At 39.1% G+C, this 23,438-nt stretch overlaps 1 protein-coding gene across 1 annotated transcript in view; it reads right to left on the bottom strand.

The window, feature by feature from the left end:
* Positions 1-23,438, bottom strand: part of LOC142065609 (potassium voltage-gated channel subfamily KQT member 1-like) — a 516,224-nt gene that overhangs the window by 209,591 nt on the left and 283,195 nt on the right. The window contains exons 13-15 of the mRNA XM_075111896.1: positions 7,434-7,509; positions 3,822-3,916; positions 2,789-2,829 (exon numbers count right to left, since the gene is read on the bottom strand). Of these exons, the coding sequence (XP_074967997.1) occupies positions 2,789-2,829; positions 3,822-3,916; positions 7,434-7,509 (212 nt within the window). The remainder of the gene's footprint in view (positions 1-2,788; positions 2,830-3,821; positions 3,917-7,433; positions 7,510-23,438) is intronic.

Here is a 23,438-nt window from a genome sequence, read left to right as displayed (position 1 = left end):
TTCTGAGGTAAATTCAGGAAGAACTCTTTTTCCAAAGGAGGAGAACAGTGCAAGAGTCTGTTTCTACCCAAAACAGACCAATACTATCACCACTCATCACTGTTCAACACTTGATTATTGGTGGGTTGGATAATTGTGGGACTAATCATAAACTAACTGTATTTTTAGTTCTGCAGACCATTTATCTGGAACCACTTATCTTATTTTTGGATTGTGGAGGGTTTAGATAAAATAACTGCTAGATCAAATAACTTTTGGTTTTGGTCTTGCAAACCCATAACTGAGCTTACCAGGTTTTGCACCCCTAACAACCATTTTGCCTTTCCCAGCCAGTATTTATTCAGTCCATTTGTGGGCAGAGCCATATGTCTTTCAAGAGGTATGACTTTGTAGAGTTGGCATGCTGTGGAGGCAGACAACATTCTTTGCAGGGCCATCACGCTTTTGCATAAAAGAGCTGTCTCAAAGCAGCTATTCAGCAGAAATCTTGCAAGAAAAGACTAGCAAGGGAAGCTAGCTGCATAGACACGGATGCCATAATCTTCTCCAGAGCACCAATTAGGGCTTTCCCAAATACGGCTGAAGTCCTATGATGCTCTCCACAGCAAGACTATCCATCACGAATTCTGAAGATGAGCCCAATCCAACTTATCTTACCTCTGGAAGACAGTGGGGTTTTTTCCACATATTAAGTCAAAGCAAGAATTTTTGATAAAAAATGATAATGAATGATAAAAAGCATGTGGCAGATTTTGACTTGAACTTTTTCTCCCCTTAATCATCTAGGGCTGTATTTGCAGGCTATCTCTCCAGAACGTGGCTGGTACAGCAAGTTGCTGTGTAACCTCGTGCCTACAGCTAGATCACTCACATTGCTTCTGTCGTCCAATGTTCTAGTGTAGGCTTTGCATATGAGTTGCCCAGGACTGAATCAATCACGGACACAACCCCACGGCTCTTCCTCAGTACTATAGACTCTTTTCAACACTTGAACACTTCAAACACTTGTTCAAATCCACAGACCCACCTAAGATCCTTCCAATGGTTGCTATGACCCTTTTGGCCCAAGATTTTTTGACACTAAACTTTCTGAACATCTTCAGCTTCCCAAGCTTCTCAGAGCATTATTTCACAATTAACTTCTTTGCAGCCAACACTTCTAATTATTCCTCACCTCTGAAACAAGAAGTTGTTTCATAAAAAGCGCCTCTAACACTAGTCTTTTTGAGCACAAATTACAGTTCTAATTCGGCAATGTTACATGTGAAATAAAATAATACGTTCTTGGAGGTAAGCAAAGTTTTTCCATAAATTTAGCTTGCACATTGTGGAACGAATTCCCAAGCATAAATATTTATAGATGTATTCAAGCTGACAGATTATTTTCCTGTCGTCCAAAACCAGCCCAGCTACAGGGAAAAAGGATTGTACTACTGAGCGTTCCACAGCAACCAGATGGTAAAAATGAGTTTTGAGAGATGCTCCTCATTCTGATGGTATAAACCATTTTAACCACTGATAATACGGCATTTTTTTAAAGGCTCTAAAATAACTCTGGCACCCCCAGTTACACTTATGCCCGGAAGTGGTCAAAGTCACTTGAGGATATGAGACTTTAGCTCCTAAGTAATTTTTGAGCTTGTAGGGACAGAGAATGAGATGGGACCTATGGAAATTTGTAGTCAATCTCTTGAACTCCTTTCAGTCATTTCAATACAAGCATTCAGGTTTCTGATCTCCATAATTATCACCACAAGGTTTTCCCAGAATCCCACCCAGAATCCTGTGCATGGACAGAGATTTCCCTCCCGGCCATACATTTTCAGCTTAAATGTACACAAACATTTGTTTTTCTGTTTCCACTGTCCTTTCCTTTACGTATTTCTTTTGCCTCACAGGTAATTACTCTTCTTGCGGAATTAACAGACAACCATTTCCAGCCATTTGTTTTGCTGTGTTAAAAACAAAAAACTTCTGTTTCTCACTAATAGAATAGGTTCTCCTTTTCCCCAGTCATCCTAGTATTTGTCTGCTATTTCATTGCAGTTAGTCTTTCCTAAAGACGTGGAATCAAATTTTTGCACAATGTTGCCTTACCTGAGTTGTGTGCAAAGACACGTGTACTTCCCTGTGTGTCTGAAAGTCTCTCTCCTCATCCTAGGATCAGACTAACCTTTTCGTTGATATATCACAGCATTTTCTTACATTCAGTCGGCATTTGCTTACAATTAATTAGCAGACTAGGCCTTTCTTTTTCTCAGACATGTCAGACTGGTCACCACTATTAGCATGTAGGAGATTTTTTTTTGTTAGTTTCCCTGTGCCTGATCTTGCATTTTTTATTATTGAATTTCATACCATCATCACTCTAGCGTTCAAGGCTACCCAAGTCATTCCTGAATGATACCCTTGATCTTCATCTGAGCTTTCCAAAACTGAAATCCATAGGTTGCTCAGAAAGGAAGATAATTTTTTAAGTGGAACCAACATTTATTCTAACTCCAGCACAGAAGATTTAGAAAGAATATTTTTGTGGAAAAATTGCCATCAATATGTTTCCAACTCGTTGTACACTGATCCACATTTTTAACATGTATTCTTAATTTCCATTTACTCCACTACCACCTGAATGCAAGGTATTAATCTTTCCACAGTCGTTCCAGGGCTTATTAACAGAATTATATATTCATGCATAATTGGCTGGATTACAAATCCATATTACTTTAGCTGTGGGTATTTTCACAAACTTACGAAGCTAATAATTTTTCATAAAATGTAGTCACCATACCTGGAAGGAAAAGGCCTGGCTTTCCCAAGGAATGGTCCAATCTGAAAAGCAAACAGAGAATTACCAGCAGTGCAATTACCAAGTAACTTAGACTTTGTTGCTAGGAAAAACATAGGAGTATAATTTACATGAGAATTTACAGTAGCTTTAAACCTAAAGCAAAGCAAGTAAAAACATGAGACTAGCATCATTTTCTGCACATACAATCAGCAGTTTAGTTCTTTAGATTTTTTTTCCAAAATCATACCATATTATTATTGTTATTTTCGTGAGTACTAATGTTTTATTTCTTAGACTTTCATGTTGTAAATAAAACATAGCTATCCTGTGTCATATGTAATCTAATAACAAAGACTATACAAACAAGATGGCTTCTTAATAACATTTGCAACTATTCTTTGAATCTCATGCAGGCAGATTTAATAACTGTATATGTTGACACAGTAGATTCCATTGAACAGGATTTTTTTTTTCATTTCGTTTAAGGGCAGAGGAGTTCAGTCTGGTGTCCCAGTCCACAATGTTAATTTGTAAAGAGAAAAAGTGCTTGGTACTGAAACAGAATAGAATAGTTTTGTGGCAAAATATTTCAGCTGTGATCCCCAAACTTGGAGGAAGCATGTGCATGGAGGAATGTGGGAAGGGAAAAGTTCCAGGTAGAGAGGGGAGCACAAGTGAACCAGATTTCTCTCAACTGTAGAGAAGTACAGAGAGGGGACAGGAAAGTAAATAATTATTTGAAGTTTTCCTTTTCTAAGGAGAGGGCAGAAAAGCTCACTTCATACTACAAGCTTCACAGCATGCACCTGAATTTTTTTTTTTTTAATTTCACTTAGAGGAGGAAGAGAGGATAAAGGAGTTGTAAACTCAGTCATAAAAAGGGTTAAAAATTACTCCAAGTTAAATCCTCTAGATATTGTGCTCCCTGTTGTGCTTGCAATTTTGGACAATTACTGTTCATTAAGTACACATCTCCCCTAAAGCCAGCTGGCACCAGAGAAATCAAATATTTCATGAAGTAGACAGGGCCTACCTTCTTTGAAGTTCTTTTATCCGAACCATCATATTGAGGTGTCCTTGTGAGTACTGCTCAATCACATCGCGTACGTCATATGGTTTCCGAGCTTGCTGTGAAAGGAGTCATACATGAGACTGAAAGGTAAGTATAGTTTAAACTTGATTGTTATTTCAGACAGGCCTTCATTCTGTCTTTTATCTTCCAGAGGTCATTTGCTTGCCATTTTGCAAAGGTTGTTGCAATGACTAAAAAACATGTAGGCATTGTAGGAGTGCATATTTATTGTGGAGATGGAGCCAAATGATTCCCATTACTGTCAGTTAGAGTCATGTCTTCATGTTACTTCATACTGAGCAAAATATTAGACCTTCACAGTGTATTTAAAGAACACAAAATCATATATATATAATTTATCTAAGACTATCAGGTGCAATATTTCTTGGCTCATTCCAAAACCATATGTTATTCATAATTTCAGAGGACTGAGCCACAGAGATAGGCCCAATTCATAATATTTGGACCCAGAATCAAATTCCTCTAAAGACTAAAGATGCCTGGTGACAGAAATATTATTGCTTAAGTAACTGGGAGGACAGATGCTTTGCATAAGTCTGAAGACTGCTGCATGTAGATATTGTTTGCACTTCTTTGCCTTTAATGATACCTATGAGGTCAGAAAAAAAGGTGCAATTCAAATAAATAAAAAGGGACAGATAAAAAATGCAAGAGAGCTAAAAAACTGCCATCTGCCCAGCTTTATTCCCATTCTAATGAGAATCTAGGTGCTTCTGCCAAGCTCTGGTTTCTTGCTATATCTACTAAAGCATAAAGCGTTGTCATTATGAGAAGTGCCACACGGTAAAATTTTATCAAGTAAAATTAATGTGTGTGTGTGTCAGAATAAATGCAAACTATGTCCTTTTAAAAACACCAGCATTTTCAGAGCTATAGAAAACCCTATGGGAACTGTGGGGCAAGATGTCTCCTTTTTGGCTCTGACTCAGAAAAGTAGAAAAAATAAGAAAGGTAAACTGCAAATCTAGTAATTGGAAATTACTGAAACCAGCTCATTAGTCATCTTCTTGTCTGTTTCCACTCTGTCACAGCTTCAGCCAGAGCCATTAGCATGCACCACTGCACACATGCATTGAACACCTACAGTATGTGCTGGAGTCATGCTTGGAAGGCAGCCACAGGATCCTAGAAATTTCAAATGAAAGCATGGAACTGGAATGGAAACAAATCCTGTGAAATGAATGAAAAAGCAAAAGCTTTTAGTGATAAAATGCCTTCCTTGTGCTCAGCCGTCAGCACTTACCTGCATTATTACTTTCAGAAGAGTTCATGGCTTTGGTAGTGTGTGTGTGTGTGTACATTTGTGTGCATTTATGAGAAGAGATACTTTGTGGGGGAGGGAGGTTTCAGCTTTCAGTTTATCGCCTTTTTTTTTTTTTGCCTTCTCCAGCTTCACATTTTTGCAGACGCTGACACATCACTATTTCTGGCCAGAAAAGCAGTCTATTGTCTTCACCCAGAGAAACAGTGCCAGTATCACTCTTTAGATTGACTAGCAGGGGTGCTTTGAGAGCATTTTGGCTAAATCCTCTGTCCTCTCCTTTGGACACTCTATTTAAACACGATGCATGGCGCAGAGCCTAGATGTGCTGGGGATTTTTCCCCACCTCCCTCCCCTGTCCCCCACAGGCTACTATGTACATAATTAATTCTACTCATTCCCAGTGGAATTTCCTTTTTTCCTCAAAAGAAGTCCTCTATCTGTTGTCCCTTTTACCAAATCATCAGCTCTGAATCTTATAGCTGCAAAGTACTGTACACTGCAGTCTTCCTGAGTCCTCTCTAAAGCATAGTAAAAATATAGTTCCAACTTTCACCATTTTTCTCTCCTTTTTTCCCATAAAGCTTTAGATCTGAGCATCTTATGTCCTGCCAAACTTTGGCACAATCTCTTGTCATGTTTTTATTAGGAAATGCTAGTACAATACAACATGAGGCAGGAGGTAATGGACTTCCAGGGAGGTTTGGTAAATGCAGAACTTGAAGAACTTCTTTAACTTTCATTCTGTCCATAATCCCAAATCCTGGCCATTTGGGCTCAGGATTCTACACCCAGCGTGCTTAGAACTCCTAATACAAAACTCAAAATAGTATTACCCAGCTTTGAACTTCCAAAATCTAATTAGCATGGGGAGCCCTATAAGCTATATTTCACAGTCCCAAGAAAGAAAAAATGGAATTCCACCTCCTTCTTCCCTGTCACTAACACCAACTCCCAGAATCCTCTCCACAGACTGATCAAGTTCAGTTTTTAAGGTTTGGCATGACTGCCATTGGCTGACAGATTCAGTACATTAGGTCTCTAGTGGTTTGAAATATCCTAACTTTTATCCTTACTTATTTATGTACTGATTATATTTTTCTTTTTTCTTTTTTTTAATTTTGCCTAGTGTTGATCTCCCTGGTGTATTTACAATAAAACCCTGCTCTCCTGTTGTTTGCCGAGTTAAACAAACTAACTTCTCCTAGTCTTCTTTCATAAAGTATGGTCACCTGAAGATTCATTTCTGCTTGAGCTTGGGAAATGTATGTGCTATTCTGTCTGCCCTAATTCAGAGTCTTCCAAGTGCTGTGAGCTTATCTCAGACTTCTCTCCCTTGCAATTAAGTGCTCAGCTCTAGTCTTGCTTGAAATTTAGGTTATAGCTTTATCTTTTTAAAACCTCTTCAGAAGGATTATGAAAGTTGACTGTCTTGGACAAAAAAGCATGCACCTTCAGATGGAAATAACAAGGGCTTTGAAAATCAGGCCAGAAGTTAATTGTTCATTTCCACAGCATCACTAGCACATGGGCGATGAGAATGATGATACCAGAATCACATTCCAAACAAGTTTTATCATAACGGGCCTTAGTATACGGGCAAGATAAGACAGTTTTTCCAATGCAGCACATTTAGTTTGAAGCCTTTGTAACCTGATTGAGAACTTTAACTTAAGACTTCATAAATACAGCAAATTTCTAGAGCACAGATGCTCCACAATTTTATAAAACATGGCCTCTCTACGATGCCCCATTCTAGGAAACAAATTTGGAAATGTGAGCCACAAATGTGAAAGCAACTTTACACAGCATAGAACTCCTCAGTAAGGTCTACTGATCTGTTAGCAGTACATAGCATGCAGTTAGTTGAACATTCTCTAACCAGTCATTAGATGATCAGTATAGAGAGTAACAGTATTTTAGTAGACACTCCAACAGAGTCTTTTCTTCACTTCTAGTAGATGGGTAAGTAGTTTATATATTGGTCAGTGTAGTAAAACAAGCAAACAGAACCCCAACAAAACAAATGCAGTAAAAAAGAGAAGTGAAAAAAACCTACACAGACTCCATAAATTCAGAAAGTTTTTGTATTGTAATACACCCATTGGTAGTTGATAGTTTTGCTCATGCTATGAAAAAAATCCACATCCTCTCAGTATGAGGCCGAGAGCCTAAACACTACCTTTGACTTATTACAACCACATGCACAAAGACAAGTTCACTCTCAGAGCACCTGCAATGTCATATACTTAAGCTTACAAATTGTACTTATGGTTAATGGTGCTGCTTACCTGAAATTTTCTTCTGGCTACAAAATACTGCATTCTCCTGATGACTTTTACAGCTGTTCGATGTGCTTCAGTTAATCTGTGAAGAAAGAGAAACATAGACATACGCCAGTGGGAGGAAAAAAATAATAGGAAAAATATCTTAATGGAAGATGTTTACTCTAAGCACCAAAATCTACAAATATGTTTTATTTCCACAATGCTACAAAATAGTAGCATAACACACTGTGTGTGCATGTGTATTTTGTTCTATTGCTTTATCCTCTTGAATATTGTGGTTGTAAGTATAAAAAAATGATAAGTGAGACAATGAAAGCAGGTGTACAAAGATAATACGTGTGGAGGGGATTAGACAGGATTACTGTCAATGAATACAACTGGCATCAGTTTGAAGAATGTGAAATGTTTTTAGAACCATGACTGCATTCCTTATTTTGCATTTATTGAGTGTTTGCCCATGAGCTCTATTGCACAGAAATTAAGTCCTTTAAAAAATACTTTGAATTCTCTAGGAAGGAAAGAAAAATTGGAGTATCACATCTTAAAAATAAAATAAAATGAACAAAACACACCCTCCCAGTATACGTGTGTGTGTGCATGTGGCTGTCTGTATTGGTATTCAAACTCAAAACCGGACATATTATAACCTAGAAATACCGCTTCACCTAGAGGATACTCTATTTTTAGAACATTAATTGTGCCACTTTGCTGGCAATTAATTACCACACCCTCTTATTTATGGTGAATTTTGGAGGAGCAGAGAGGAAGAAGAAATATGGGAATTATAAGAAAAGTATTTTATTTAAGGACTGACTCCTTCCCCATAGACTTCTTCATTCATTTAAAACAACTAAACTAAAGAAAACAAAATTTTCCTTCGAAGGAAGCCACATTGTTAGGAAATCTATGTTCTATACAGACATCATCTTTGACATGTGATGATAACCCTAGGAAAGCTTGCCAGCAAGTTTCACAAGTCTCCTGAAAACACAATCTGCTGCCTCTTCCCAGTGTGTCTGACTGAGGAAAAGGAAGTATTGGCTAGGCCACCTATTTGGATGCCACAGTTTAGAGATAAAGTCTTTAAAAAGTGGAAAGATTACAGTGCATTATTTCAAAGTGAAATAAATAAAAGCTAAATGAATGGGGACTGTATTTAAGAACTAACATAATTTTTCATTCTTATAATTTCTCTTTGATAAAATTAGTGCTTCTGATTGAGTAAGAGACTACAGCCATGGGAACAGGATTTTTAAAATAAGCTTTCGGTAGCTTTTTCTCACTCTTTCAAGTCCCACTTTAATATCAAATACATGCACGAGTACGTGTGAAACTCAGGTGTTTATACTACATATATCCTCACACTTCATGTATCTATGTATATTCATGCACATATCCATACATATACACTCACACATACAAACACACAGAAGACAATGCAGGATGAGTACAATTCAAGAACCATCGTTGTACACTGTCAACAGCACTGCTAAGTATGAATCTGCATTTGTGTAAGTCCATCAAAGGGATTTCAGAAATGTCACTGACAGACTACCAGTAGTTTACCCTACAGGACCTTTATTATGGTATAAGAAAAGCTCTTGGCTTGACACCTGGGGCCCCAGCTGAGCTCCTGTGGTTGGTGGCTAGAAGGAGGACAACATTCTGCTTGTAAATGGCACATGCTTGGTAGAAAAATCTCTGTCTGTCAGCCTGCACAAGTAATATATATACTTCTATCACCAGAAAGGAATCACAATTTAAAGTGTAGTGTTTAGCCCACCTGCTTTGTGAACCAGTTAAGATAAAAGCTTGACATTATCTCCTAGCTCTAAATTATGTGAGACTTCATATATACTTAGCAGTTTTTTTTTAAAGTAACCCATACGAGATGGTTCATGCATTGTTTAAACAGCCTCAAATAGATAAGCTTAAAGAAGTCAGAGATGGAAACAAACCAAGACAGTAATTTCCTCCTATTTCCCCTCCTTCAGCAGAAAGGAGGGCTACAGAACTTTTTCCAATGTGTTATCAAGTTTAAGCATCCAAACCCCTGAGGCTGACTGTCAGAAATTGAGGCACAGTTGAACAGGTCTCATTTTTAGAGAGAGAAGTTATTTATTTGTGAAACACAGCGAAGAAAACCACCTGACTATAATTCCAAGGCACATGATACTGGCTTGTTCCAACTGGCAAAATTCACACCCATCTCACTGGGAGCAAATTTTGAAAAAGAAGTTACTGTTCAGATTTGATGGTCACTAGCATTAAACTGAGGGACAGAAATACATGAAACCTGGCTTTAATGGAAAAAAGTGTGAAAAGTTGCAAATCCACAGGCTAAGATATGTGGATGTGTTTTCTTAATTGCCTCAATAAATCCATAAAAAGCATAGCAGCTCTAAATGACAGAGAGCAGCTCTAGGTGAGTTGAACTCCCTGCTCTGTATAGTAAGCAGAGCTATCCTCCTGAGAGGGGCTTGTGGCAGCGTGGCTGACAAACATTTTTAGAGGTTTTAGCTGATTTTCATAGTTTCCTAGCACTGATGTCCAGAATGGATAATTACAGCTATCATTGGCCAGGTTACATTTATCCCTGTACTTAGCCCAATACAGTTATACTGCTAAGCCTTATATTTTAGCCCAAAACCTTGGATTAGGCAAAACCCTTTCAGCCTTGAGGGTGTCAGTCTGTTACATGCCAGACGCATACAACAGGAGAGAACAAAAGGCCAGAGATGCTTTAGGTCGTTTTAGTAATGCTCGATAGAAACGCAACATTGCTTGCAGTGAATCTACTAGATATTTTGAGACATGCAACCCATGAAGCAACAACCCAGGGAGGTTGCGGTGGACACCATACTTGCACACTCTTTCCATGTGGCATTATCTATGGACAAAAGACAAAAACAGACAGACCTTCACAGGTATTATGGTGTCTAACTCCCATGGAGGTGAAGATTTAACTACTTTCATAGATCTAGCTCCCAAATGAAATCAGCAGGACCTGAGCTCTTGCTCTAAGTAGGAACAAGGGTGGGTGGGTGACCACACCTCTTCCCCTATGAAAGCAGCCAAGTTCTCCTGCCTCTGTCCAGGAGAGGGCAGTGGCACACACACACACGGAGATGCTTTCCAGTACATTAAAAAATTATTTAAATTGTTTAAAAGCTTTACCCACATCAAGCACAAACCCTAGACCTCATAAAGATGGGGTCCACGCTGAGATGGGGTGTTACTGTTGGGTGGGTTGGTTTTTGCATATATTTTGCTCAAAAGAATATGATTAGAGTTTTATTGACAGACAATAGTGTACTTTCCGATCTTTTAATCTAAACAACAGGTAAGAAGGTTTTGTTAAAAACTTCCCTTGAAAGACTGTAAAGGAGAAAAAAATGGCATTTGAACAGAAGCGACCATGGTTTTGGAAAGTTATAAGCACACAAAAAAATTAACAATGGAAGCTTGTAACATCTGTAACTATAATGGATGTAATGAAATGTCTACTGAAATAACATACACTTGGATCCATAAATGATATTGACATCATCTATAACTACGTCTTCAAGTAGGACCCGTTTGCAAAACAGCATGTGTTCCTTACCTCTCTGTTAACTGATTGCTCAGCAGGATGCTCCATTTTAAAAGCAGTCAAACCTATCCTTAATTACAATGAGTCTTTCCTAGTTTGGCTTACGGACTCCTGGGCTGTCATATCACTGTGGTAGGGCAGGGAAAAAGAGGAGCAGGCGGAAGGCCTGGAACATATAAGTTAACAAGCAGTCCCCATCCTGATCCGATGTTGAGTAACTCTCCAGCAACTATCCTAGATGGTGAGGGGGGAAAGGGGCCCCTCTTTGCTGGCTGACTTGACCTTTCTCTCTGCAGGTATTGAGTATGCCTACGGGGCTGCAGAGCATGGCGGGATGGCTGTGTGCCAAGGAGGCACTGCAGCCCCAGGTTTGGTCCTCTGCTCGTGGCTCAGAGAACACTGTGAGAAGTCACTACTTTTAGCTTAAAACACTTGGATGCATTTAAGACTACTTTTTTTTTTTTTTTTTTTCCAGAAAGGCAGTAGCCTAAGCCAAAGCCAAACATTTTCAGTTGAAAATAATTGAACTAGAGGAAGAAAGAGCGATGATCAAATCCAAAGCAACTCCGGGAACTATCCACAGGGATATTTTTTTTATTTTATTTTTATATACCACTCTCTTGTTAAAAGCTTGTGTTGGCCAGTTCAGACCTACTCTTTTTCTTCTTCTTTTGTAAGGAGTCTGATAACTTTCAGCTTAATGTGCCTTGGAACAGCCAGGGAATATTTTAAGCAAAAAACCAGATATGGAAATGGAGCCTAAACTCAAGCAAAGTTACAACTAGTCCAGGCCATGCTGAGGCACAGCTCAAGTCTCCAAACAAGTCTGTTATCAGTGTGATGCACCTTTCAGTCCAGAAGCATTTTTTAATCATTAGAGTTCACTTCAGTGTAGAGACAAGGGGAAGGACTTTATTCAGGCTGTGCTGCAGGATGGCTGCAGATAGTGGAACGTGCATTCCAGGCTGGTTTTCTTGCTGTTTATTCAGGTGTGGTGAATTAGAAGAGTTATTCAGTGTAACGTAACTACTTTGATCATGAACTGTGGAAAATAAAGGCCACTTCAGCAAGGTCAATTATAGCTCTCTATCCCAATTTGCAAAACTAGTTTGAGGATACATGCTTCAAGCACTTGGATTACTGCTGAGCTTCATTCATTTGTTACGTTTTGATTGCTTATGTCGTGGTATAACCCCAGCAGGCAGCTAAGCCCAACACAGCCACTCACTCACTCCTCTCCGGTGAGATGGGGGAGAGAATCGGAAGAGTAAAAGTGAAAAAACTCGTGGGTTGAGATAAAAACATCCTAATAGGTAAAGCAAAATCTGCACACACAACCAAAGCAAAACACGGAATTCATTCACTACTTCCCATCTGCAGGCAGGTGTTTGGCCATCTCCAGGAAAGCAGGGCTCCATCATGTGTAACGGTTAGACGTGTTGGGAAGGCAAACACCATTGTTCCGAACATTTTCCCCCCTCCTTCCTGCAGCTTTATATGCTGAGTATGATGTCATATGGTGTGGAATATCCCTTTGGTCACAGAATCACAGAATGGTAGGGGTTGGCAGGGACCTCTGGAGATCATCTCATCCAACCCCTCTGCTTGAGCAGGGATACCTAGAGCAGTGGGCACAGGACTGGATCCAGGCAGATTTTGAATATTTCCAGAGAAGGAGACTCCAAAACCTCTCTGGGCAGCCTGCTCCAGTGCTCCGTCACCCTCAAAGTAAAGAAGTGTTTTATCATGTTTAAGTGGAACTTCCTGTGTTCTAACTTGTGCCCATTGCCCTTGTCCTGTCGTTGGGCACCACTGAAAAGAGTCTGGCCCCATCCTCTTGACACCCAGCCTTTAGATATTTATAAGCATTGCTAAGATCCCCCTTAAGTCTTCTCTGTCCAGGCTGAACAAACCCAGGTCTTTCAGCCTTTCCACATAAGACAGATGCTCCAGCCCCCGATCCTCTTCGTAGCTCTCCACTGGAACTTTGGTTTGCAGTCATAACTTTAATTTTTCTCATGTAGAATTATCTCAAATGGACTGATATTTTATTAGGTAAAATATAAAACAAGCTTTATTTGCACTGAAAGCATTACCAGAATCAATACATGAAATACAGGAAATGTTGGCATCACAGGGTACTTTTTGTCTCCATATACATGTAGCATGGGCTGCTCACTTTCAGAGGTGAGATTTTTCATTAAACTGCAGATTCCCACTGTTACTGGAGTACAATATTTAGCATCAATGAATATCAGCTATATTCAGATGTAGCTAAACTGTGTAATTATCTTGTCATATGGCTAGCAATCACCAGTAAGTTACGGGGGAGGAGAAATGTGGGAAAACAGAAATCATAAGTGACATAAAATTACTGAGTTTATTACAGACAGGTGCAGCAGTTAGCCCATATGCCGTCACACACACTATGTGGACCTTCTACTGATGGAGGCAAGTGGTGGAGAGAGATGGCTCACATCACAAGAACCATAAAGGAAAAAAATGTTATTTAATGTGTTTCAAATACTGAGGGAAGTTACAATGTCCAAATGAAAAAAAACCCATCTTCATACCAATAAGTGAAAATAAACTTAGCATTGCCTTCAGCTAAGCAAAGCCAGACAAAATGCATCGAGTTTTTTAAACCACTCAAGAGGAGGTTGCAGCTTGAATCTAACATAGAAACACCTGGAAATGTCAGGTGATGATTCTGATTCCAGAGCTCACCCCAAGCCGGGAGCAGCAGCAAGGTACAACATAAATATAACAGAAAAGGTTTCCAGTCTTGTAACATTTCATCAACGCTTTGTGAGGAACAGACACTTCTGGAGAATTTCTACCACTTACATAATAGAAATTGCATAAAATGCCATTTGCACTGAAATCTGAGACAACGTTTCAGATAATGTTTGCACAACTTTATTTTTCCCTTTATTCCTAATCACAATCCCACTTTAAACCTCCCCGATCTTTGTTCTAACCATATCCTTACCTGAACGTTTTCTTTTCAAGCCCATGTTTGTCTCAAAATTATAAGTAAATTAGGATTGGCTTCTCTCAAAACAGAGTAGCCTGGAGGCCTATTTGGCTTCACCAAGCTCTGCTGACAGCCTCCATTTATTAGGGAATGCTGCAGATTTTGCAAGTCCCTTCTCAGCAGGTATAGTCCCAGGCAAAGTAGGAAAGAGTACAGAAGTGACATGTTCGGGGCTGGCTGGGGGACTGCATTCTGGCATCTGTTTCTTTTGATGAAGACTCTGTGGCATTTGCTATCTCCATCCATCCATCCCCATATATGCTGCTGCCTCTCTGAATTCATTCCAGAATGAAATTGCCTCTGCTTCTACTTGCCTCTCTAACCTTGTCTTCCCTGAAGTGAATGAGAAAGCAAGCAGATTTCCTACAGCAGTGCTCCTAGGGATTGGGGCAGGGAAGACAGGTTGTGCAGGGACAGAGGAACAGCTCTGAGGAGAAACTGTTGGAAGAGGAAGAGCTAGGACATCATTTATAGGGAGCAAATGGCAAGACAACATATTGGCAGAGGAAACACCACTGGGAGAAGTAGCAGCGCAGGGTGTCTTCTTGATGTTGTCCATGCACAGAATAAAAAAAGTAGAAAGCTCATGCAAATAATCAGAGGTAGATGTAACCTGCTCACTGAATGTGATTTAATGAGGAAGAAAGCCCCTTGAACTTTGAGTTATTTTTCTCAACCCTAGACAGTTGGAGTTTTCAGTTACAAGTTTGTTCTGTAATATTACAAAGTGGGTTTATTGAGAAAGTGGGAGAAAAGCTCTGTGTTAGTCCCTTGCTAATTAAAATGCATAATTAAAATGAGTAATTAAGTTTACTACAGAATGCTCTTGTGTCTGGGAGCCCAACTGCCCTTGAAAAACAATTCATCTGCTGAACTGTCTCTGAGAACTAAAGTAACCATTGGTTATTTTGGTTACATCTTTCCTCTATGTTTTGTTGGCAGCAAAATAAAAGTGCCTGGTCTCTTTTCTGCCATTTTATTTCTTCCATTCTTCCTGCAGTGTCAGAACAAACAAGATTATGTCATAGGGAAGGCTTTTCAGTGTGGAAATACAAACAAAGATAGATTTTCTTTTTTTTGTTCTTTTCTCCTTTTCTTTTTTTTTTCCCCCTCCCTGAGCAAACAGCTTCTAGAAATTGCCACAGTAACTTCCTGTATTAGCACTGTACCATGACTACTACTCGTCCTGAGATAGGTGAAATGCTCTTCCCTCCACACCAATTCTCTTTTGCTTAGAAAACAGACTCCAGCCACAACGACATTCTTGGGAGGTGGACAAATGCTGACAGATAATGACATGTTTTTACCCCACATATTACAACAGTCACTGATCCTAGCAGATAAAGGTATTTTTCACTTCTCTCTTCTTAAGACTTAGTCTTTGTCAACTCACCTTTTAAAAAATGCCAACAGAACTGAATGCCTAGCTAAAATGCACGGCAGAGACAGCCACCACCAAGTCCAAACAACTTCCCAGAAAAGATTCCAGCCTTTCTGGAATCTGAATAGCCTTCACAGCGGTGCAGGGGGAACTAGAATGGTACAACCATATTCGATAGGCTCTGGTTTGCTCACTTTAAAAAGTGCCACTACCCAAATTAATGAACTTTAAGACTTCATTTTCCTCTTCACCGTATTCAGCATTTATGGGAACAACATGGTGTTGTTAATATACACCGATGACTGAACGCTGTATTTATGCCTCAATGATTTTCTGTCATGAGAATATAATGCCTGGCAAAGACTGATTCTCTGAAATACCAGTTTGTTTGGGGTCATTAATCTTAATTCCTATCTTGCCTGAATAGGAACTGGGTACCAGTCAAGTCAGGGAATAGTTCTGAGAATTAAAACTTCAATGGCTTTTGGGCTGCCCAAGGCTTTACATGTCTTCTAAAAAATAAGTAATTAATTAATCTGCACCAAGTACTTGGGAGAGGCCCTGTGCAACTGAGCAAAATTATTCGTGTGGTTTTTCAAAACAAAAAACAGTGGCTTTTGGCAGGATCTTTCCTTAGTAGCTCTTGTGATTTAGTAGTTACAGCAGGGGCTATGGAAACACAACTCCTGGGTTCTTGAATTGATTGATTTAACTGGCCTCTGTCTCTCTGAGTGATCTTGTGCAAGTCCTTTTACCTGGCTATGCTCTGGTTTACATATCAAAGAAGAAAGTACAAAACCTAAGTCATGAAAGTGTCATGAAGCTTACTTCACTGAGGATTTTAAGGCAATTTGTGGTCCTAAATGAAGATGCGTTTTATTTATAGAATGAATCAGCAGAAAAAAAAGTGACAATCTGTTTTTCCCTTAATGATGACAGAGAACAAGGGAGACTGATCTGCAGGCTTGGGGTAAACTGTCATGTCACTGTCCCCTGAGCAGAGACTATTTTCCAAAGCATTCTCCCCTCTCCACCTTCACAACCTCTGCTCCTCCTCTCCTGAGCAATCAGTTTAGGAATTAGTTCCCCATTCACCAGATACTCAGCAATGCAAGACATCCACAGCATCTGAAGCCAAACAGGATCATTAGATCATGAACGTGACCTGCTCAACAGTGCAGGGGATTGCATTTCACACAGCTGCCCTTGCCCTGAGCCAAAAACCTTGTGTAGGACTAAAGTAACTTTCCAGAAAGGCATCTGGCCTTGATATAAAGACCTTTATATACTGTTAAAAAGTGCGTTATTTTTTATTTAAATTTGTCAGTATTCAGCTTCTAGGCTCCTCTCTCCAACTGAAGCGGCAGCAATTTTAGCCTTTTCCAGCCCTGTTTTTCTCCCAGGGACCTTCAGCAGTGCCAGATGCACTCCCTCTGGCCTGGCAGGGAGACCAGGCTCTGGTGTAGGGAAGAGAGACTACTGCTTTCTGGGGAATTTCGAGGAGAGACTGAAATCCTAAAACATTTTTATCATTATTTTTCTGCCTATAGTTTAAGTCATGCTATCAGTAATTACAAAGATTCACAATGGAAATGCTTAGGCTGGCAGGAATGGAGAATGAATGGGAAGGTCTGCACGTGGAAGCATCAGAAAGGGAAAAACAGCACAAAAGGCCCTCTGAGGATAGCAGGTGCTATCAACATCACCACATATTTTTGAGCAGCTTTTGAAGATACCCAACTCAGGAACACCAAGAAACAGGTACAGTCAGGAACTGCCTCCGCCTAGACTGAAAAAGGACTCCAGCTACTAAGAGGTGATGGTGGAAAAAGACAGAACAGGGCTGGAGTTTTAAGACACCCTAGTGAGGATGCAGAGTACAGAGAATAAATCCTAATGATTGACAGGGGTGGGAGAGCAGGAGTGGTAGAAGATCCTGATCACTGTCAGCTCCCGAAGGCAAAAAAGGTTCAGTGGCACCTGGTTGCCATCCTGAGGAGATCCCAGCAGACACGATGAAGACTCAGTAGAGCATTACTTGGCCCTCCATGCAACTGCAAGAAATCCTGAGCAGCCTACCTGGATATGTGCAGCTGGGACACAGGCATGGTGGACAGACTGCTTGGGTACACACACCTTTGTATTTGTGAGTATGTGATTATGACAAAGCGAATCAGGGGAACTAGCAATTTTAAAATAAAATCACCTTGCCCTCGCCTAATGCTTGTATTGAGTTTTGGTACACATCAATCAGTTTATGCCAGCAGAAAAGATTCTTGAAGGCTAGCTCTAAAACTGACTTACTATCTGATCACCTTCAAATTTGCCTTTCAAAGGTCTTGTCGAAACCACATATATTTTCACAATGGCTTCACAAACTCCCATCAGCAAGTCACAGACCGCTTTTGAGCTCCAACACCAGTTTCTAAAAGCCCATGTGCCAATAAAGGTTATTGCCTTGCCATTAGAGGAACTGGCATTTCAAAACCAGACAAAAATAATGATCTTCCTTTTTTTAAAATTTTAGCATCCATAAACTATTTTGCAGACAGCAGTGGTCGTACTCACAGAACCACACAGGGAACTTATGTGGTCAGAGAGTTGTTATTTTTCCACACTGTATTTCACATAAGAACATGCATAAAAATCTTACAGGCCTCACTTGAGTAATACTGAAAATATGCAGTGCTTATCAATAGTTTACTGCAGAAATAAGTATCTTGCTAAAAGTTGCAAGCATCACTTGTGCAAAACTATACCGAAACCAGAAGTTTTGCTGAGCTACTTATTTCAAGAGATTTCAGTTGCTCATTGAGAAACTACTTTCTGTTCAGAGACAGTGCATTTTTTCTTTACCTTCAGGAAAAGATGCTATCTTTAGCTCAGCCAGTGGATGAACAGAAGGAAAGTGTTCGTATACCAATTGCTTGTGACTTACTATTAAAGAACAGGAAAAATTCTTTTTTCAAAGTGAGGAAATCTATGTCTTCATGCTCTGGGGAATTCTGATTTTCCTGTCTTTGTTTCCATCCTAACTCACAGGAAAAATATTTTAAAAGTCATTATGAAACAAAAGATATTTGAAAGCATTTGAACCTGAAATGATAATATGTTTCATTTTGTCCCATTTTAATACACATTTGTTTCCAAAAAGGAAATACTTTATCCTCTTATAAAATTAATGCATTTTATCTGGTTTATGCCCTTTTTCCTCCCAGCAACTGGGACTCTACCCTGAAGACATATACTCTACACTGCATAATCTAGAGAAGAATGAACCATGCCTTAGTGAAGATGTAAACTGGTTTGCAGGGTACTATTAAGAACAGTACATCCATGCTATGAATCTGAAGAAACAGCAGACCATGCTGGGCCGATCCAGTTCAAATACCGGTACGGACTTAACTTTGACAATTTTCCAGTAATCACAGTGTTCTGAACCGTTCCTGCAACAAATTAATTTTCTTTTAATGCCTTCTGTTATAAAATCAAGTTAGTGAAACACCCTCTCCCCCTCAAAGTTTTCTCATGGAAAAACTCCATTTTGAAGAACTTTTTTCCACTTGAAAGATCATCAGCTCTGTGTTCACTGAAAGTTATTAGCAAATGAAGATCTGAGAGAAGCCACAGATATCCATACAGTATTGAGTACCTATGAGGTGATGTAATTATCAGGATAATAGCTATTAGTATCAGTGCTTCAAAGTCTCAGCCTTTTGGGTTTTTATTTTTTTTGTGCTTTGTTTGGGTTTTTTTAATTGGGCCTTGAGGATGCCAGTACTGCAATCAAAAGTGTTTCTAAATCAAAAGTGTTTCTAAATCAAAAGTGTTTCTAAATAATTATGCACTCACTTGGGTGGCTAGCCACCTGAATTACTGTAATTAGAACACTTAATACAAGCAATTAATTATGTCAGCAATGCTGAAGGCTGTTTTTAAGGTCTAGATACAGAAATATGTTCAAACAACATCAACCACCCCCCACCCCCCAAAAAAAAGCGAAAAGGTATCTTTATTTTATTTGACACATTTCCACTGATTGTTCTCTGACAACAATCTGAGAACTCCTCTTGGAAGTTCTGTGTAAGAATTAAATAAAAACTGGGAATGATACTATCAAGACTCCCACTGAAGTGGAACTTACTGGTTTTTATCCAAGGAACAGACATATAGATGTCACCTCAAATTAGCTTTATCTTGCCTTTGAGCAATTGGCTTCATTCTAGATCTGAAGGAACTTACTGCAGAGATGAGGCAGCAGCTCAAGTATTCACATACTGAAGCCCAAAATTTCAGTGCTCAAAAATGTGAAATAGGTCATGATGATCTGTCTATTTGAAGATGAAATAAGGACATGTTCCTTCTCTTCCAATATATTTCTGTTATGCAGAAGTTTTCCAGTATCCTCCCATCCTCCAAGAAGTCCTCACAATATTGAACTGGCCTGATAATGAATTACAGGCTTAGTTTCCTAAAAGTTCATAAACCTATAAACTTCAACCACATTCCAGAAGAGCCTGACACAATTTATTTTTGTGCTTAGAAATTATGCAAAAAGAAATTATGCAAAATCTGAGGTTTGGCATGGATTTGAAGTCAAACCACTTGAAACGCTGTAATTTAAAGTGAATTTACTTTGACAATTACAGTTTGCCCAAACCTGAAACTCAAAGCAAACCTCAGGGCAGAAGTGTAAACCAGAGCAGATAGAAATCAACAAACATTTACAGAACACTCCATGAATCAAAGATACCTAACTTCACATGACATGAAGGAGAGGCTGACAAACCAGAAATCAGACAGGAACATTTTTTGAACACAATCTACTTCGTTCGTATTTAACAAAACAACAGTTCTTCTCTCCTACTACCAGCCTTCTCAACCATGAAGCCCCACCAATCTCAGGTTTAAGATCTTCTCCCCATCTTAAAATTCATATTATCACCACTTCAATCTTTGTCTTTCTCAAATTTTCAAGCCTCATGCTGTGAGAATTATAGACAAATAAAGCCATTTTATACTACCCCAAAACACCTTTAAATTGTTCTCAGTAGGATAATCATATGTGCCTAACAACCTGGTGAACCAGTTGAGTCTGAGTGATAGCTGATAATTTCCCTGAATTATATAGTGTCACAAGTGATAATCAACTTAACCCAATACTATCACTTATCTGAAGCAAAATACCTTTCTTCAAGGGAACAGATCCAGGCAACTAGTTCATAAATACCAGGGTGGGTTTTTTCTTCTTTTTTTATGTGGCAATTTTGGTCAAAGACCTGCACAGTTTCAAGTACAGAGTCTTTAAAGCAGCTCCTTCTCTGTTACAAACAGGGGGAGTGCTTGTCTCCCCAGCGCATCGGTGGAAATGTTCACTTTGATCCACAGCACAATGCAGTCCGCTCCGTTCCTGGCTACCAAAACTGGCCATGTACACCCTAATACCATACACTACTCAGGCCTCTCAACTTACACAGAATATGCAGAGAGCTAAGGACAGAATCAAAAGCCAATTTTTAGTATTCGCAAGGATTAATGGGAAATAAGAAAATAGCTCTTCAAAACCAGCATGCATGCATATTTGTACATTAGGATATGTCTATGCTACAGCTGTTATTAGCTCCTATGCATTGTTACTCTAAAAACCATTCATGACAAAATAAGCAATATTCTGCTCAGGACATTTATTAGAATTGAATTGCATGTTTTCAATGCATCGTGAGTTTTATAAAATAACATGTGTGATCTCACAATTATTTGCAAATTCAGAATTTAAGAAACTGGGATCTAGCAGGGAAAATATTCACAGAACCGTAAAAGATGATTTTTATCTAACAACCAACACCTAAAATACCCATCCACCTAGGATTTATTTAATGTCCTTCTTTAGATCTCTTATTTCTAACACACTCTTCCTTCTCCTATTTCTTCCTAACTTACAGGGAAGAGAGCATTGGCACCTGAGGCTCTACTATTCTTCTCTCAGCTAGGCTTGCCCCACTTTGCACGGAATAACTAAATATTCACCAAGACAAAGAATGTAATCAACTCTCCAGCCTTGTGGTTAAGGCATTCACTGGCAGATGGGAGAAGGCTGTTTAAGCCCCTGTGTCCGTGGGTGTTCCCTTTAGGAATGGAAGGGCATGAATGGGATGCTGGGTCTTGGCCTCCACACCCAGAATATTCTGTGATGTGGTGGTGGGGCATGCCTCTGGGGACGAACATGCTCAGATCCCTGAAAACTGGGGGAAGAATTGAACATAAGCCTCTCACAATGTGGATCCATCATGATATTAAATGGTAGAAGACCTTCATTTCTAGAAGCTTTGTAATCCTAATCTGCTGCTATTTTTGCATGTCTGCAGGAGAAGGAAGAGTTTTTTGAGTCAAATAAAGACTTGAATTCAACAGGAAACACATTTTGTGAAAAAAAAAAAAAATTTGAAAAATGTTCATTTTCATTCAAAATGAATATTTTTTTCAAATATTTGGATCAGAAGCTGCAACAGATAAAAAAATCAATTTTCAGCTGAGCTCTGGTGGACATATGAAGTCAAGTATCACCAAAACCAGTTTATACTAAGCAACTGCAAACTAACCATTAATCTAAATGATGTGATAAATTGTCTGTGACAGTCTTTAAATCAAGACTGCAGCATCCTTTTGAAGACTGTATTCCTGGCTGACCAGAGTGCAACACCAGTCTATGTTATATGAAGACCTAAGATGGTTTAAAAAAATAAAATGCATTCAAACATTGAGTTTGTGAACACAGTGTGGAGATGCTTCCTTCTGGCTTAGAGACTCTGGAGGAATTAATGTCTGCCTGACATGACAGAAGTGTTCAGAAATTGAAGTTTTCAGAAAGCTGCAGTGATGACATTTTCGTCCAAAGCAACTCCCACAAACTTGTGTTTCTATATGAGGCATCCTGAGGGGTCACAGCTATTACAGACTATGGAGACTCCTGAAAACTCTTTTTGTATTGCCAAGATACTGGAAATCCCCAAGAAGTTTTAAAATATATAATATCTCTGCATATTGTTTCTCAAATATCTCAGGTCACATTGTGGAACTGCAGTTTTCCATTCCTGGCAGCCACAGCATTAAACCCTGAAAGTGCTTACACACCTACACACCTCTCCTATACCTTCAAAAACAGATTTTAAATGGAAGTGGCTAGAGAACAGGAACTAGCTACCTTTCCAAATGACTGATGAGAAATACCTGCATAGGCTAAGATCCAATCAGAATTAGTGAAGGGTTTGATCCTGCAAACCCACATCAGAATAATTCTATACATGAGTTACTTCACTGAACTACGTGGGCTGCAGGCAGGTATCAAGCTATGTTCAAAATTAAGGCTTGCAAAATGGTACCTTAATTATGCAATTACAAGTGGTGTTGAGGGAAAATTCTTCAATTATTTATCTTCACTATTTCTGCCTGTCTCCAAAGTGGGACAAATGTTGTCAAGAATGTATGTTGCCAGCAGTACATACTGCTCTGTCATGCCTCAGCTGCTGAACACAGATATGATCCTGCACCTGAGTAAGGACTACAGAATCTCTCAAGGAGTAATAGGCAGCTGGCATCATCCTACAGGATTCTTACTGCTCCACCTTTTCAGCTATAACTTGCTGATCTATATTATATATATACACATTTTTTTCACAAGAAAACCAGCCATTTTGGAGACACACATATATGTATATAATTTACGATATGTATTAAGTGTATTTATTTAAGCTGAACCATTTGGTAACTTTCAGAAAATAATTAAATATGAATTAAAGTATAGGTATAGTTCTGGGTTCTGAACATAAATATGCAAAAATACAAACCTGATTTATAAGCTCAAAATAATCTCAACAGTGATTCAGCTATAGCTTTAATAGCATGAAAATTACTAATTTAAGGTCAAGAGTAATTTAGTTTTGACTGACTTGGCAATCCTTTGTTCTCTGGGTCATGTAAGTGTTGAGTAAATGATAAACC

The sequence above is a fragment of the Phalacrocorax aristotelis genome, chromosome 1, assembly GCF_949628215.1.
Source record: "Phalacrocorax aristotelis chromosome 1, bGulAri2.1, whole genome shotgun sequence".
In the NCBI taxonomy this organism is placed as follows: domain Eukaryota; kingdom Metazoa; phylum Chordata; class Aves; order Suliformes; family Phalacrocoracidae; genus Phalacrocorax; species Phalacrocorax aristotelis.
Note: the sequence above shows the minus strand (reverse complement) of the source record. Positions and strands in the feature narration are given on the sequence as shown.